Source organism: Falco peregrinus, chromosome 5 (genome assembly GCF_023634155.1).
Source record: "Falco peregrinus isolate bFalPer1 chromosome 5, bFalPer1.pri, whole genome shotgun sequence".
Classification (NCBI taxonomy): Eukaryota; Metazoa; Chordata; class Aves; order Falconiformes; family Falconidae; genus Falco; species Falco peregrinus.
In genome coordinates, this window is record NC_073725.1 from 61,159,651 (window position 1) to 61,178,353 (window position 18,703).

Sequence of the window (18,703 nt, forward strand, 5' to 3'; positions counted from 1 at the left end):
TTTCATATCAAGCCTCTTACAGGGTCAGTTAGCTGCCTTCAGCAATATGTATGATTTTTCTTTTGTTTTTACTTTTTCAGTGCTGGTTTTTATTTTTTAAGACCGATATAGGTTGTCAAAGTACCTACCAAAAGACCTTTGTTGTCATCCATTCCAAGAGCTCATAATTTAATACAAGACAAGAGACAGCAGACACAGAGAAACAGATGGGAGATTGCAAGAACACGGTAACACAAACAGTCTAATTTTATTGTGAGGGGAAAAAACTCACTTGTGTTGCTGTTATGTAGCGTGGCCCACTCACTGGTTTCAACACAAGACTCCACATGCCAAACCAGACAACGTATCATTAACTTCTGCATTTCCCTGCGGCACCAAGTTTCACCAGTTAATCATGTGCCGTATACATTAATCTCTTTTTTTTTTGACCTAGTTTAAGTATTATTGAATGGGTAAATTAAGTCTGATATCAAATAGTAGGCTTCACACTTTGGATAAAGAATGGTTTTGATTACTAGCAAGACATCATTTTCTTTCAATAGCCTGGAGTATTACTTCATCCTTGAAGTAAATGAAAGAAAAAAATTAATTGCATTGGGGTTTGGATCAGACCAAATGTGGTCTTGAGACGTACACAGTACACAACCCACGTCAAGACATCTGGCATTTATTGGTTAAAGAAATATAACATCATCAATTTCTTTCTCTACAAGCAGTGAAAGAAGAGCGAAATGGAGATATTTTTGTAAAATTGGGGAGAGCTCAGATACTGATGAAGGGGAGCAAATAAGCAGCTAGATATATGGGAAGATTGTAGCAGTAGGAATCAGTCTGAAGCAGCTGGGAGAATTATACAGAAAACTACATTAAATTATGTTCTAGCTTCTGAACTCACTCATATTCAGGTTTCTTGACAGCATTTGCTTTTGAATATTTTCTGGATGAGATTTTGGCACTGTTAAGATTTATGCTGTATCAGCCAGAGAGACTGAAGCTGTTTATATATCCAGGGAGAGCACAGGCAGCTGGAGGACGAGACTGCAAGTCTCCCAAACCTGACCTGCCTCTCAGCAACGGGCTGACTTTATTTCTAGTCTCAGCAAGCTGCTAATAATAACCTGCATGCACTCTGGCCATTTAAAGTCCAATATACTGGTTTAAATGAAATATGGGTTTCAGGGGCTAAAGAAGCTGTACGTACAGGAATATACTCTGTCCCATTAAACAATTTACAACATAATGGATTGATGGTTTGCCTATATTTCTGTCATGCTGGGGCAGTCATTAAGAAATTCTGTTTGCTGCCTGGATAGCAGATGGCTCCACCTATTCATACCAGGGATGGAAACACTCCTAAAGCTTTAGGGCAGGATGGGGGAAAGCTCAGTAATCCTTTAGGAACTGTGTTAATGGTTCAGGTATTAATTGGGTTACAGTTCACAGGAAATCCCTAGGCAAAGGGAAGTGTGAATGAAGAGAACTGCAGGGAGTGTTTGGATGTATGAGGTTACAAATATCTGCATAACCTGTCCGAGGATATGTGTGTCCCCCACGTCAATGCTCCTTTTCAGCAAAAGCAAATCCTAGAACAAAGGTTTTGCTTGAGACATGAATTTCAGCTATGGGACAGCTGGGTAAGCATCCTCAGAGTTTGTCAGGGAGCAAAAGAGATGGGATTTTATTGGAGCTGGCCCAGTGTATGGGTGACTATAATCTGGTTTTATTTTACTTCTGTGCCCCTTTCTCTATGGAGTTATTAATGACCTTGTTAGTATGTTAATTACAGTAAATAAAATCTTCCTTTACTTTTACCTAAAGTTCATGTTTGGTGAAAGGGTGATTTCAAGGATCTGGCTTTCCATTTCTACAGGCAGGCTTGCTGGACTGCTCACACGTGGGCTCAGGGGCAGCATAAGGGTAACAGATAGTTTCTTGAGGAACCTTCTTCACAGACTCACTAAGTAGCTGTTAGCGCATGGTGCCAAGTGGGAAAGCTGCTGTTGAAGGTAGGTGCTAGTGAAATTCTACCTGTCCAAGCCCCCAGACTTGCTGCTGCACTTGGTCCATTCACTTCTCTATGTCCTTTAGTTCCTAGTTTATGCAGTCCTGTTAAAATAGGAACAATTAACTGCTTCCAAGGCTCAATAAAAGCTGAGAGTTTTAGTGGTTTTGGTAATGTGGTGTCCTGGTTTTGGCTGGGATAGTTTTCTTCTCAGTAGCTAAGTTTTGTATTTAGTATGAGAACAATGTTGATAACACACTGATGTTTTAGTTGCTGCTGAGTTGTGCTTACTCTAAACCGAGGACTTTTCAGTGTCCCGTGCTCTGCCAGTGAGGAGCCAGGAGGGAGCAGAGCCAGGACAGCTGAGCCCGACTGGCCAGAGGGATATTCCATACCATAGAGTGTCATGCTGAGGGAAGATGGCTGGGAGCTGCTGATCACTGCTCAGGGACTGGCTGGGCATCGGTTAGCAGGTAGTGAGCAAATGTATTGTGCATCACTTGTTTTCCTTGGGTTTTATTCCTCTCTCTTTTTGTTATCTCCCTTTACATTACTATTTTATTATTATTATCCTATAATATTAGTACTAATACTAGTACTAGTAATAGTATCATGCACTTACTTTCAATTATTAGTCTGTCCTTATCTCAGCCCATGGTTTTTACCTTTGATTGCCATCCCCATGCCACCAGTGGCAGGGGAGTGAGCGAGCAGCAGCATGGTACTTAATTGTTGGCTGGGGTTAAACCATGACATTGGAACAGGAGCTTCTCGTTAGCCATGCACAGATCTTCAACATCTTGGCACTCAATGTGTGGAAAAATGTCAGATATTACTGCCGTGGTGTGGATTTTGATCAGCAGCCTAGAGCTGACAGATTTTACTGCTCATTGCTTATCCCTGAGCCATTTACTTCCCTGTAACACTCTAAACTTTGCACTCAAATGCTGGCATGGGTGTTTTTTAGCTAAGCACCTTTTCACTGTTTAAGTTTGAACTGCCTGTCAGCTTTTAACTTCTTGTTTGCTCAGCAGTGAGGCTTTTTATAATTAAACCCCTTTCTCAGTTATTCTGGTCTGCAATATTTGTTCTTCAGGAAAAATACCAGAGAAACGCTTACACATGACTGAATGATTGAAGGTGCTCATCTGTTCTTCAGTGACACAAGTTTTTAAGTTTAACTGTAGAACGTTCTGGCTCTTTTATCCACTGTGTCTCAGTGTTCGAAACTTCAGTGACCCTCATGAACAGCTCTGAGTCACTTCTTCTCCTGGTGTCAACATTTCACATCCGTTCCTGCTAGATCAGAATCTGCACGGAGCAGTTTCAGAGCGAGATCCCAAATAAGCAGCCCTGAATTTGTCTCACAGAAGTATTTTGAGCACCACCTCCCAACCCAAACGCCCCAGATAAAGAAAAGCTATGCTGAAAATTCCTTCTCCAACTTATATAACTAATGTGCGTGAGAATCACAAATTAGGGAAGAAAATATTCAGCATCCAAGGAGCAGACCAGAGGTTTTTCAGACACTGGGACCTCTAGAATATCACAGTTGACAATGTGTAACTGCAATGGCAACATCTAAAATAGCGTGAGAATGAACTGACCAACAACTTGTTGCTCATTAAACACAAAATCTTGTTTCCCACTTCAGACGCAGCTTCTATGTATGGAATTTGCAAAAATGATAAAGAAGAGCCTCTATAAATACCTAAACAAAAGCTGCTTAGCTTAAGCTTTCATGGCCACATGTAGACTAATAATTATTAAGGCAATCAAAGACACACTGGAAAATACTGCGTCCTAATTTAAGCAGTTTTACCCTGATGTGCATGTAGGTTGCATAACTGCTCAGCAGTAGCTTTTGCACCCTCCTACTTTTTAAACCTCTGCAGCCAAGCACACTGTATCTCAGAAAAGAATGCAACTTGTAGCCAAGATCTATCAACATGAATTCTTAGGCATAAAATGCACCACTAAGAAATCTCTAAAGTTGATCTGAGGTAGAATAAAGTGGGCCTGCTGGTCTTGGTGCATGCAAAAGTTGTCTATAAGGTTGCAACATAGTCGGGGAAAACTTAAGCCTAAAAAAGGGTCATTTTGCAAATTTATGGCTTATCAAAGACTAGCGTTACACAGAAGCAATCATTCATAACTATACTGCTTTGCCAGGCAGACCATAACCCCCCTCAAACAGCCTCCATCCACCGCTAGTGAAATCAATGGGGACTTTGTCACTGGTTTCAATGGGCACAGGATGTCACCAGAGCAGCATATGCAGCTGTTCCCAGATAAGAACCCTAGGAAAAATGTTCATTTGTAACTAACTGTTCCATGTTTCAAAAGACTGGCCTCAGATGTGCTTTGGAAACTTTTTTGGGGCATGTCTTTCTTCCACCGAGCTGCATATTTATCAGCTCTAGTTCTAGAGATGATCTTAAGAGCTTATCTCCCAGGGGATCAGAACTTCTTTCTAATTTGCTTCTTTATTAAAATAATCAGGGCTTGAAATTAACTTTTTTTTTATTATTTCTCACAATCTTTGGTACTTGCATGAAGAGCAAGTAGCACATTTCCATGTCTTTTTTGAGACCTTTGCTTATTTATTTGCTCATCTGCCTTTAGCAAGTTCGTGTTCTGAAAACATAAAAGAGACCGCAGGTAAAAGGGAATTAATAGTTTATTTCAGCTCAGGAGGAAAAAAAATAGCATAACCATAAACCCTCAAACATATATTTATTATTTGGGAAGATTAAGGAACTCAAGATGTGTTTTCAGATTTTAATTTTGGAAAGGAATTTCTGTGGACCTACTGTAACCCAGCTTCTCAGTAGCTTTCTTTCTTGGTTTACTATTTCAAGGTGAAGCAAATAATACCCTTCTACTTTACAAGAGCATTTCACAGCTAAATAATTTAGGGCCAGACTGTGCTACATTTTTTTCACGTTGTGTGATAGCTTACCAGGCAAGTATCCCCAAAGGACCAGTAAACCTATCTGACAACTCTGAAGACAGGCTTCCTTAAGGACCACTTGCACAATCACGTGTTATTAGAGGTAATAAAGAATGACAGAACCTGGCTGTTAAACTTCATGACATGCTCAAATCCTGTCGTGACAGCAGCCATTAAAGCTATAGGTAAATCACAACAATCCCACTTTGCTGCATTCCAAACTTCTAAAGTATCCTTTGATTTAAATACTGCTACTTTTTATTCTTATTTTTATACTCTTTATTCTTTAATCTAAGGCTTCTGAATTTCTCCTTGGACAAGGAGTAACTGCAGATACTGCTGCCAGGTAAAATTACCTCAATGAGTTCTGGTTTGTACAACTTTTGGAAAGCATTCAGAAACGTTTTGCTTCTCAGGTGGTGAGGACTGAGAGCATTCTCACTGCTTAGAAAGCAACAACTTCTTTCTGGAAGTAATAAAAGACGTATTTTTGCAAGAAGCAGTGAGGCTTTGGTTTATCTGGAAACTATGTAAGGGCTGTAGGGATGGTGCAGTGTGTGCAGGGTGTATACCATGCTGGAAGTGCTGCCTTCCTCTGCCTTCCCAGAAAAACCCATCTCTGTAAGGATAAGAATGAAGTTACTATTACAGGAGTAATTACATAAATTACATTAATATGAGGGGCTACACGAAAAGCTGGTTTAAGCTTGCTGTACATCCCCAGCATGAAGTCATTTGGCTCGAAGGATGTCGTAGACTGAGGATTCATAGATTTAATACTCCTTCCTAAAGAGTCTGACACTTCATTTGCTGAAGTTACCACTTCCACACTCTGGGATGGTCCAACATCCCAAACTCTGAAAAAAATAACCTATAGTCTGCTGCAACAATTTACATTTCTTTGGTTTAAATTTTCTTGGGCTCCTAAAGTAAGGCTGGATACATTTAGCAGGGCCGAGGACCATTGCAGGCTGGCCCCCGGAACAGCCTTGTTTCTGTGCTAAGAACCAGAGCAGTCCTGCCACAGCTCTGACAAAAGCATTGTGGTGAACATTTTCCCATCAAAATCTTCTGAGGTTTTTTTGTGCTCATAAAAATATTTTCCCCTCAGAGGGGAGACATCTCTGCAAAACCACTCAGGCTTCTTGAATTAAAGGGGCGAAGCACAGAGTGGATTGCTCAGCTCCACAGCCCTGCAGGGGCACGATGGCTGGGGGTCAGGGCGGTGAGGAAGAATGCCCACTCTACAGGAGGCTCACGATGTTATTTATTCTGTAAAGCATCTTCCTCCTCTCCGCGCCGGTTCCCTCTGCCACAGCAAGGGGCTGGGTGAGTTTCATCCCGGGGCGCCCAGGAGGGAGCGGAGCCGGCCCTGAGGGGGGGAGAGCGGCCAGCCCTGAGGGGAAAGAGCCGACCTCGCCGCTTCCCGCCTCGTCCCGTCACAGCGCTGCGTGGGCGGTGAGAAACCGTGACGGAGGCGGGAAGGGGCAAAGCCGCGGTGGAGGGGCGGGGGCCGCGGCGGGCGAGGCGGGGCCGCGGCGGGCGAGGCGGGGCCGCGGCGGGCGAGGCGGGGCCGCGGCGGGCGAGGCGGGGCCGCGGCGGGCGAGGCGGGGCCGCGGCGGGCGAGGCGGGGCCGCGGCGGGCGAGGCGGGGCCGCGGCGGGCGAGGCGGGGCCGCGGCGGGGGAGGCGGGGGCCGCGGCGGGGAGGCGGGGCCGCGGCGGGGGAGGCGGGGCCGCGCCGTGCCGCGCCGTGCCGGGGCGGGGCGGTCGGCCGGGCCGTTGAGTCCGGCTGTTAATGGCGTTGGGGGCCGGCGGCGCCTCCTGGCGGGGGGGGTGGGGGTGCGGGGGGCTGAGGCGGGCGCGGCGCGACGAGGGAACAAAGCGCCGGAGCTGCCAGGTAAGGCCGCGGCCGCTGCTGCCCCCTGCCCGGGGGAGAGGGCGGGCAGCGCTGACGGGGCTCCCCCCCTTTCCCTACCCCACCCCCCCATACCGGCTGTTTGCGAGAGGAACAGTCTCCTCAGGGTGCTATCCCCCCGCCGGCCTCCTCCGGCAGCGCCGGCCTCCCCCGCCGCCGCGGCCGCCCCGCCGGGACTGAGGGGCCCGGTGCCCGCGGAGTTCCCCGGGCAGCGCCGCGGCGGTGTCATTGCAGCCGGCGGGGCGGGCGGGCCGCGGCCGCTCCTCAGGGCGCTTCTTCTTTGTGTCCAGGTGGCGAGGGGCTGCCCGCCGCCATGGGGGTGCAGGACCGGCCCCAGTGCTTCTTCGAGATCGAAATCAACCGGGAGCCAGGTAAGGCTTGCGGCTCCTGCCCCGGCGTTCGGCTACAGTGCTGGGCTTGGGAGTTGTGGCCGGGTTTTTTTGCTTGGTTGTTTGGGGTTTTTTTACCATGTTTTTACCATAATAACTGACTCGAGCCGTTAGCAATGAGCTGGGCCGTTGATGGGCAGTTTGAGTGAGTTTGTAGTAACTTTTGATGTTTACTGAGGTGCTGGATGCCTTTTTTTTCTCTCTTGCGATTGATTTTTGTTTCCGTACATGAGGAGAGAGGTTCGATGAGCCTAACTTAACACCCTCCTGAAGGTAAAAAGCATTCTGTGTTAGAAGTACTGTCAGGTTACCTGTTATACCATTACAGCCCCACACACTATGGAAAACTGGGGCAAGCCGCGAGGAAACTGGAGAGTTGCTCCTAGAAGTATTTTTAATCCTGCAGTAATTAAAACTGGCAAGGGACCTCAGGAGGTCATCTCGTCTGCATCTTTCCTTCTGCTCAAAAGGAGTCTTGTGAATGTCATGGAGAACTGGCCATAGAATCACAGAATATCTCACCAGGTGGTCTGTTTGAGAAAAATAATAATTAAAATAAATCAATCGCTTAACTCACATTTTTCCCTATGGCAAATGTAATCAGCCATAAGTGGTAGACTGTGAGTTTTAATCCTGGAACAGCTACTTGATTCCCTCTTCTCTTTTACCCACTCTGTAAAAATCGTTTTACAGATTTACTTCCCCATCTTTTTGAACATGAATTTATCGAGGCATATTAGTTGTCTCACATACTCAGTGCTTTATATTGGTACTATTTGTCTCAGAAAAATGAATAAATGTGATGGCTTCATTATGCTTTCACTTTCATTTTCTGCTTCAATGTTTCTCTGAAAGCCTTTGAAATCAGGGTTTATATTTCTGTGTTTTCAAGTTTCAGTTGCATTCAGATGTAACTGTAACCCATTTGGCTTCCTTTTTATTTTCACCAAAATCTCAAAAGAACGATTCAATTTTAACTTCAGTGACCTGATAGGGCATATCTATAAATTTCTTGCTAGTGTAACTCCTGCTTATTTTAATTAGCAGTGCTTTTTCTGAGTACTTTTATTGAAGAGAAAAATGTTTATGAAAATGCAGTTTTAACACTTTCAGTTGCTTTAAATTCAGATTTACTGTGGAATGAGACTACTAAAACTGTTTTGGGTTGGGGTAGGTTTCCCATTTAGGAGCGATGGCTTGATGAGATTGATTTACAGCAAAGATAATTTGTTCTTCATCTCATTTCCTTTTAATCTTTGTTAGGGTTTTTTTGTTTTGACTCTCCGTCTGAAGAATCTCTCCCTGCGGTGTTTTCTTCTGCTTTTTCTTTACATGCACGTTCTTGATCCCATTTCATAATACGTCTTGTTGCCTGCCTTGTCCCCTCCTTGGCCTTGTGCTGTGCATTACGAGTGAAAGTGGATTACCTTGTTTTCCCTTCCATCTACTTGGGTTTGATGACTGATAGTGGTGTCAGAGAGGAACTGCAGCGTTGGTGTTCTTGATGGTGCAGAGCTTTGGTTATTTGGGGTAGACACAGGGCTTCGGCTCTGTTCGTGGCTGGCTGTGTTTATTTTCTCTTTAACAGGAATTTCACAGCTGTATATCAGATTCAGAGCCCTACTGTTTTTATTGCACCTGACTAATGCTTTGTATTTTTGCAGGAAAACTGGCCAGTTCGTAAAATGGGCCAGTTTGATACTGGGACTTGTGGGTAATCTGGTTATACTACTTTATTCTAGAATAATCTTGTTTATTAATTCACTATGCAACTATGTCTCGGGATTTAAGGTTGTATTAGAAAACCTTAAATGTTGCTCTTTAAGCTGTGAGATGACCTTCAAAAGCTGAATCAAGTGTGAATGATAAAGCAGTGTTTCCAGATGACATGGAGCACTGACTCGGGGAGATATACTTACTCTCCTGCTGATACTAGTGAGATACTAATTTTAACTTTTACACTGCCAGCAGATTTTTAAATTAACGCTTTGCTTATTTTACTTTGATAAATAAGGCTACCTGTGTGATCATTCTTATTAGCTGCAGGGAGAAAGAACTGGGGAAAAGAACAACCCTGCGTGCTGTTGCAAGCCAAGAAATAAAGACATTGCCCCCACCCTGTCTGCACTTGAAAAGCTGAACTAATGTCTCTGCACAAAATGCAGGGAGTAAGAGGGCATGCCTGTCATGGTACTGGGGACATCTCTGCCTGCAGAATACAAAACTGTGTGATTTTTAACATTGTAGAATGCTTGGGAGTCCAAAAATCTTCCCTCATGCAGCTGCCAACTCTTAGATCTCCCCTTACAGACTTTGCTTACCCAATGTTTGTCAAGATACCTGTAGCAGTTAAAAACATGGAGAGCAGCGCACAGACTAGAAGAGAAGGAGCAGCAATAGGTGGTGCGCATGTATGCGAAAGTGGAGGGGACTGCAGAGTCTGAATTAGTTTCTCTCCAGCTAGATCCCTGAGAAAATACAGGAATGGATATTGTAGCTTAGGTTGTGCTTTCAGAAGCTTTGTTATAGCTTTTGTGTCCATATTTTAGTTACAGAATCTTGGGAAAAAACTTGATGTCTGCTTGTGTTTGCCTCTTGAAGTGGGTCAAACTTCGTAGGCATTGTCAGTGGTTTTTGAGTCTAAATATAGGCTGCTTTTAATAAGTTGCCTGTTAAGCATTATTTTTATGAATGCACATTGTGGTTCATCATTTTGCAAGAGTGAATGGAGAATTAATCAGCAATAAGCATTTATTTTGATATTAGCACAGACAGTACCTCTCCCTTCTTTTGGGTCCCCTCACCAATGGATTTGGATGCATACAGCATGCACGTACAAGTAAACTACTTACAGTATTCCAAGAATCTGAGATGGCAGCAGATGCCTATTTAAATAATTCTGTCTTTACTCTGTGATGCAAAATCTGTGTGGAGCTTCAGTCTTTCAGGTACCGTGATAATTAGAACAGATGTCTGACTAGGATGTCACATACGTAATCTGCTGCTGTAGCAAGCTCATGTGGCCATCCAAGACTTTTTTTCACACATCTTCCCACCCCTCAGGCTGGTTTATCCATCATAAAGTGTGTTATATTTATTAATTTTTGCTTTGTTTTATTCTTAAATCACAGAAGGATTTTCCTTCTTCTCATCTTTTTTTAAACTTTCTTTCCTTCTGTCTTCTGTTATTGTTTCACCCCTTGCTCACCTTTTCATTCCATTTCAGTTTCCTTCCTTCCTGGGGTACGTCCCTTCCCTTATAAGTCAGTCTGTTCTTTCGTTACCTTTATCCTTCTAGTCACTTTTGCCTAAAATTTGGTGTGTTTTAGGATTGCAGCTGCTGTGAATTTATGTGAAATAAACTGCACTACAAAAGTCACTGTCGTGCTGTGCCTGCATTAGTAGAACCAGGGATGTCTTAACGGGGGATTTGTTACCCTTCCTGAAAACAGAAACTGTTCTCAACTGGCTTCATATTAACGTTTAGCCCTTTGAAGCCAAAAAGTTGTAGATTGGCAGAAAACAGATCAGCACTTCGACTCTGTCTAGGTACCAACTGGCAATCCAGGCGAGCACGATACAACCAGGAGCCAAGGCGGCATGTGATACAGGGCACCCCTATCAGGGGGTGTGTAAGGGGGGTAAGATACCGATTCAGAGGGAACTGGTTTAATAAAAATTGTGATCTAATCAATCATATAGAATTGTCAGTGCAGAATGAAATACCCCAAAGACTTACCTTGAGGTCTAGAACAAAATGGATTAGTAAATGGAAGACTGAACACATCAGTCTCTTCTGCTAGGAGAAGATGAAGTGTAGTTTCTCACTTGCATATCTCTGTGAAACTGAAGACAGTCAATTTTTATTGTGTGCAGTACTGAAATATGTTTTCTTTTGTGGAGACCACGGAAGATCGGAGTGGGGGGAGCTTCAGGTAGTATTTGTGGAAGACTGGGCTTAGTAGAGACCTGGGGGAAGAAGTTTATGGAGGCTTTGCTTGCAAAGTGTGTAGGGTGGGGTAAGAAAGTATTAACAAAGTGTTAATATGTCAAGACTGTAGATCCCTACCCAGGGGAGCGGAGATACCCATTGCTTTTAACTGATGTTTTAAATAAAACCTGTTCTTTTTCCACGGTAAGCTGCTATTTTTCTGAAAACTGTAGCCACATTTCTACTTTAAAGCACTCTCTTTAAATTTATATGTTTTAGTGTTCACAACTATAGGGATAAATAAATTTATAAAATTAAAATACGGTCATTTTAGCAAGCTGTTATTTAAACTTGTACGCAGATCTTTCTAAGCCTTTGGGCCTTTGGCAGGCATCCTGGTCTAGGTCTGTAAGGGGTATGCATCACTGTCTTTATGGCTGTAATCCCTGCTTTCTCCGGCAACGTATTCCTGTTGCTATACTGGGAAGAGTGTTGCAGTGGCTTCTTATTTGGTTTGCTCTAAGAAATTGGGACAATCAAAACCAATGTATATAAATTTAATTTTGAATAATGACATTTATTTTGGGATTTGAAATTGACACCTTTATGATCTATAACCAAACTGTTTTGCTGCATTGTTATCTTACATGGAAAATACATTCAAGCATATGTGTTTGACTCCCAAGGTTGTTTCTAAAATCTCAGGTTTGTTTACTTGGAAAAATTCACTGGATAAACATTTGAAATCAATGATCATTTTAACAAACTTTGCTAGCGGGAGCCCATATTACAATACAGCATGGATATTCCTACCCTGAATTTTTACCAGTGAATTTGAATCAAGTACTAGTTCTTACTCAGCTGAAAAATTGATCAGAGGTTCAAAAACAAAACAAAAGAAGAAAAGTTTTCAACTTTCAGTTTGAAAATGGAGTTCTGAAATTGCATTATTTCTGGTCATTATGCCTTCTAGTTTCTCTAATTGGTGTAGCTCATTAGCTACAGATAGCACTTTATGAAATCAAACTTCAAAACATCTTAGACTTTATGCATCACTTCCTGTATGGAATTACCAGTAATGTAAATACTTCTTTCATCACTTGCTTCAATTTCTATCAAAAAATATCTTTAAAAAACAAGTATAAAGCCTGCTAACAAATAAGAATACTTTAAGTATTGTTTTACAAATAATAGGCAGATTTAAGTTATGGTTGGATAATTTACTGTGGTTTTAGCTAGCACAAAACATAACAGTAATGGGCTGTAAAATCTACGCTGTTACAGACAAACGTGTCTTCATCGCTGTGAGCTGGTGAGAATTAGTTTTCTATTGAGAACAGCACTAAATTAAAATTACAGAGATGTCCTGCCTGCCGATGCATTAAAATGAAGAATTTATTTGTTCATATAACTTGTGGTACTGGAAGATTTGCATCTCTAGTTAGGTGAGAGTTTCATTGTTAAAAATACAATCACAGCATGTTTTGCTGCAGGTGAGAAGTGAGGCATCTCTGCAGGGTGGTGTCTTGGCTAAAGCCGACGGAGGAGCCTGGGTAGGTTTCTGAGCAGACTTCACCCACTTGAATAACTCTTCTTAGCAATTTTTTGTTTGAATTTACTATTCGAGCCTTATAGTTAGTCATCAGATAACCTTTATATCAGGAAAAGGAAGCTGAAGAAAGTGTTGGAAATTTTCTTTATGCAGTGAAAGTGGGTCATTTCAGATGAGGTGTCTAAATCTAAGGAAATTAGTAGCATCTCAAAGGCGTTTTTATCTGTTATGTCAGCATATACCTCAGCTCCAAGTTTAAAATGAGATTTTATTTTTTTTTTTTTTTAGGGAAGAGGTAAGAGAAAAAATCAAAGGTTCTAAGCATACTTTTTATATAGAATTTTATATTTTTTTATTAACAGCTGTTATTTCATATGTATTTATCTGATCAAGGTTTGAAAATGTGTTTGATCTTTCAGTGGCACATTTAATTGACTGTGTCAGTGGAAAATACCACCTTTCAGTGATAATGGCATTCATGCAGTTTAGGTAAAATACAAATAGTAACCCACCAGATGGATGCACAGTATGTAGTTTGTGTCTTATAAGCACACTGCAACATTTTATATAGCTGGCTGTAACTGGGTAAGCAGTACTTTAGGTTATATGGAGGAGAGACATCTTTATCTTTTAAACTGGATCTGTAGTCTTTTGATGTTGGAGACATGCATTGCAAACAGTTTGTAGGAGTTGAAAGGCATGAGAAGCTAGCAGAGATTATTGACAAAGCACTAGTGAAAGATACTGTTGAAATCATCATACCTCAGTTATTAAGGTCTTTTTCCATGTTCTGCCTTGACATCTTCAAGAACTTCAGATGACTTTCTTCCACCAGAAAACAGAAGTGGTGCTAAAAACTGTGGGGTTTAGATGTAGGACAGGGACTTCCAACCAGGAGGCTTCTCCAATTTATGCGTGACAGCAAAAGTCCCTCCTGGAGCCCATAGGCAGTAACTACTAGTTATTTGGCAGCTGTCACCTTGGTAAATCACCAGCTGGTCTGTATTTCTCTACTCTTAGTAGAATGGGTTTAGTGACAACTTTTTCTCTGAAAGATGCCGTGTGTTAGTGCACATAGCAAATGCAAGAGGCTATCTGCAGGTGGCTTTCTAAAGCCCGTAGTTCAGTTCAGCGCTTTTGCAAGTGGAAGAATGGGACTTCTTTCCAGAATTACTGTGCTTATAATGAAAATTGCTGACTCTTTTACTAATCTGTCTCTCTCTTGGGTTCTCTGTAATAGTCTTCAACCCACATAGCTTGTAATGGTTTCTTTGCTTGCAAGTAGCTATGTTTTCATAGTGGTAGTTACACCTGCCACTGTTTAATGCAGGGTCTTTGAATATTCACTATTCCTTCATTCTTTAGAGACTGTCCCTCCCCATTTTCTTTAGATTTTTCTGCTGTAATGATGAATGCTGAGAACATTCTTCCTGCAGTTAATGAAAAGCAGACATATCAACAGCCGAAGGCATCCTGCGTTTTTATCTAAGAGTACAAAATACAGATGGTCTCTCTGTTTTATTTCTCCCCTTTTTGAACAAATAATTCACCTTGTTGGCAATTGTATATGTTTGGACCAAGCCTTAAAATTGAATGCAGTTTCTCAAGAGCCACTCAGAACTTTTCTTAGTGACAAAGTATCGAATAAAATACATTTGAACTTCAGTTTCTATTTTTTTCCTTCTTTAAGGAAAGGAAAAGAGAAGTAATTCCTGGAGTAGACTTGTTTAAATTAATTTTGAAGTCTTCCCAGTGTACACCACTAGAGGGTAGTGCTCGTTGACAGATTGTTGGTCTCCTTGTAATGCTGGCCAACAGTATGGCTTTTATGGATTATTTCACAACCTATAGAGATAACAAGTTTTTCTTTGCTAATTATATATTTCTTAAAGATTTCTTGTGTGTTGTTTTTTGGGGGTTTTTTTTGGGGGGGGGGGTTGTTGGTGGGTTTTTTTCTTTAATGTTATGCATCCCAGTATCTTGGAAAATATAAAAGAAAATGGGGATCAGTTGTAAACTATTTTGTCTTTATATTAAAGGACTCTTCAGCAGTATTTTAATAGTTTTGGAAGGTACATAGCGTGACTGCCACCAACAGCGTGGGGGTTGCTGCACTGAGAGTGAGAATTGAAGAATTGACTCAGTTCAAGTAGTATTTGGTTCATAGTATCTGGCAAGTGGAACATTATCCTGAAATTGCTGGTATTGTCCTGCCTGCCTTTCATCTCCCCTATTTGGTTCATCTATTTTTTAATTATTATTTTTTTAAAATTAAAGGATTTTAGGCCAAGAGTGCCAGTGCATCTCTAATCCTTAATACAGTATGGAGCTAAGTCAGCTGGACTTTTTAGGTAATGATCACAAGGAAAACTGTGGAAATATAATTGCTAACGTATTTGTATAAGCAGTGTTGTCCCAAACCTGGGTTCCTGGCCCGGTGTCAGGAGCCCACCCGCACACAGAGCCGAGATGGATGCTAGGCGGTAGTTGCACACAGCTAGCGCACCAGTTAACAAACACGTGGTAAAACATTTTATATATTTTGAGCAACCGTTATCATCAATTCTTTTACAATCACGTTTAGTGATTCCTATGCGCTTTGGTTCTTGTGAGCCTCGGCTCCATTTAAAGGTACAGTGCTCTCTCTTTTCACTGCGCATGTTCTGTGGGGAGGGGGCTTTGTTTGGAAGGGGCTTTCTCTACCCGAGGGTGGATCTTTTAACATGCTAATTAGGATAGTTCACACACAGTTCAAGTAGATTTCTGTTTGGCCTTATTAACCATTTGGTTCTCCTTGAGCTTATCTTGTTTTTTCCTAGCTCGACATATTTATGGTGTCATACTATTCCTTCTGCCAAGGCCATGTCTTGTTAACTGTTCCTAGGGGTTGATTAACATCCTTCTTAATTTTTTTATTTTCTTTTAAAGAAAGAGTTTTAAATTCTCTTGACCTCTTGTTTTTCATTATAGATATTTACATATTTCTTTAAAGGAAATAGTTCTTGCATCAATAGTACTTGTAGGGGGCAGTGAATTACTCCAGTTCTTTGAGGGCCTGTATTTGTGGCAAATCTTTTTTCTTCTTTTTTTTTTTTTTTTTCCCAAGACAGAAATGAATTGACATTGTAAACTGTTTTAGTAAATCAGTTTGGCCTTCCAGGTTCAAATCAAAATGGAATCATTAGGCTTTTTCATGAATTAGATGTAATTGTACTACTTGATGTGCATTTCTTTACAAATATGGTATTGTTCTTTCCTGACACTTGTTTTAATATATGCATATGTGAAATGTTTTCTTATTCTGCTTGATACAGTAATTTTTTTTTTCTCAGAAAATAATATTTTCAAAACATGCTGATTTACTTATATGCAGTTTTTCTTATATCATTATAAAGAGTTATAAAATGTTTGGGTTTTTTTTTTTATGTTGTAGTTGGCCGAATTATGTTTCAGCTCTTCTCAGACATATGTCCGAAGACTTGCAAAAACTTCCTTTGCTTGTGCTCAGGTAAGTTGCATGATTATATTTAAGATTTTTAATGTTTCTTACAATTATTATTTGTTGATGCAAGTATAAACCACAGCATAATAATAGTGCTGATCATTTATTTTTTTTTTCCTGGTAAAAACAGAGCTGTGACTTGTAAGCCCCAAGAACATTTGAATAATGCATAGCAGGAAATAGTGTAGTATTCTATAACTGTGACTGAGCTAGAGTAGTGGAGATAGTACATGATTACAGAATGCAAAACTGAAAGTATGGAACAATTTTTTTTAATTTTTTTTGTCCCTAATATAGGGCTCCTTTAGGTAGAAGTACTTGACAAAGCTGAGACTGTGCTGGGATTATTGATCACTTAAGTTACACCAATGTGATAAAGGCAAGCAATTCTTTAGGATTTTTCAGGAGAGACATTAAGTGTTAATGTCACTGCACAGTGTATGGGTGAGGTATAATTTGGGACACTACATACAACTTTGAATATATATAAATTGTATCTTATATAAAATGATAATTATATATAATGCAATTTTGAGTGCATTTCAGGTTCATAGAAGTGCTACACAGGGATCAGAGGACAGGAGCATCTTTAAAAATGAGAGTTCTCAGATTTAAGTTAAATGAGGGACTAAAAGGGAATAAGATGGTCCCTTAGAGATCCTGCGATTGTTTAGTGGGAGAGAGGGGAGATCTGTGGAGTGAAAGGGACAGCATTATCAAAAGAATGTCTGGTTATAATGTAGCACCCTCTAACCCCTTGGTTTTTAAGCAGGACAACTTTTTACAAAAGTTTTCTCATGATTGGAAGAGTAAGTGTAGTAAGGGTTTGGTGGGGTTTTTTGGTCTGCAGTGTCCCTCAGGGATTTTTCAGCTGAAAAAGTTGAAGATTAATCTTGATTAGGTTATTAGAGAAATTGGTGTTATTTATGCAAAGAATGCATTCTGTGTCTCTTGGTGATCTCCTGGTATTTTATACCTGAATGCTCAGCAGCTTGCAATATACCTTGAATTAACTGCACCAGTGAGTCCTCTACCTTGTATATGAAGTAACTCTTTTCCAAGTAATGAAAACGTTCCAGCAAGACTTTCCAGACAGCATTTTAAAATCTGGCTTTAGTGAACAGCTTTTAGCTAACTGGTTATGTTAAACAAATTTGATATCCTTATGTATTAACTTCTTAAAATGCATCTTGTTAGAGCTCAAATCCCAGAATGTGATGTGTTCTGGAATAATCTCTGTGAAAATTTATAGAGCTTTATAATACTATAAACTTGTGAAAGGTACAGTATGGGGTTTTTGTTGGGTTTTTTTTGAGGTCTGTGTTCTGATGCCCCCTCTTTTGATTCTACTTTCTGATTTCATTTATCACTTATGCTTACTAAAGAGATTCCTAAGGGCAGACTGAGAATGGGAAAGAATGATACAACTATCAGGAAAATGGGAACTCGTTTGAAGCTTACCTTAATCGGAATAGATTATAAAAGATAAGAAATAACATGCAGTAGCAGACTGAATAGCATCATGTCTGAGCCTCATGTTCTGTAGCTCTGAAGGATTGCTGAAAACCTTACAGGAGCCTTGCTAGAAAAATGTGAGGTGGAGACAAAGGAGGGAAAAGGTGCTGGAGATGAGGAATGAAACAAACAAGCAGAAAAAAAGAACAGCTTAAAAAAAAAAAAAGTCTGACTTCTTTGTATTTCATCCCTGTTTGAATTCTCTTCTATAGTTGGCTATACAGGTTTCATTGATGTCCTCAGCTGGAACCTGTCTGTAATTGGAAGGATATTTGAAAGTAAGCACAAAGTTAGGGGGTCTGTTTTTGAGGCCAGACCCACAAACTTAAAAGCTACCTGAAACATTTTTCTTGCAAATTGTGTTTGTTACTGTGTACTCATTGGATAGAACAGTGATTTGACAGATATCTTTAAAAATTTGCTAATAAACCCATGATAATTGAATTCTGTGGGGGGAGAGAAAACATACAGAAGAACCTGATGTAGTTTCTCTTGGTGAATATAATGTTTAAGAGAATTAAGTTATGCTCCTTTCTTTTGCTGCCAGAAGCCGTCTCTTTTCTGCCTTGGTAGTTCTCAAACTTGGACTCCAGGTGGCTGCGCTTGGAGGCTAGAGTTGCGTGGCTAACATTAATTCTTTTCTTATTTGCACTAATCACATCTGTGTTACTTTTCAGTACACCTGAGGTGTTGGGGTTTTTTCCTTATCAACTGTTCTGCCTTTCTGTTTCTGCTTGACAAGTTCTTCCAGTGCACTTGTTATTGCTAGTTTACCTGCATTATGCATGCAATTTTCTCTGCCCTCCTGCCTTGTGCTGTTAGAACCTCAACTTGCGTCAGCATCTAAATGAATAATCTACACAAGGATGCAGTCTCCTGCATGGTACCACAGATGACAACTGTGGCCAGGAGTGGCAGGCCAGGCTTAGGGTCATCCACACTCT

At 41.0% G+C, this 18,703-nt stretch overlaps 1 protein-coding gene across 7 annotated transcripts in view; it reads left to right on the forward strand.

The window, feature by feature from the left end:
• Nucleotides 1-6,765: 6,765 nt before the first annotated feature.
• NKTR (natural killer cell triggering receptor) overlaps nucleotides 6,766-18,703 on the forward strand; it is a 45,373-nt gene continuing 33,435 nt past the window's right edge. For 4 of the 7 annotated variants that reach the window (XM_055804290.1, XM_055804292.1, XM_055804295.1 and 1 more), the window contains exons 1-3: nucleotides 6,767-6,852; nucleotides 7,161-7,241; nucleotides 16,176-16,250. In XM_055804290.1, coding sequence (XP_055660265.1) covers nucleotides 7,184-7,241; nucleotides 16,176-16,250 — 133 coding nt within the window. In that variant the 5' untranslated portion in view covers nucleotides 6,767-6,852; nucleotides 7,161-7,183. Of the gene's footprint in view, nucleotides 6,853-6,972; nucleotides 7,242-16,175; nucleotides 16,251-18,703 lie in introns of those variants that run through there. The other 3 variants (XM_055804293.1, XM_055804294.1, XM_055804291.1) reach the window with 2 other exon arrangements.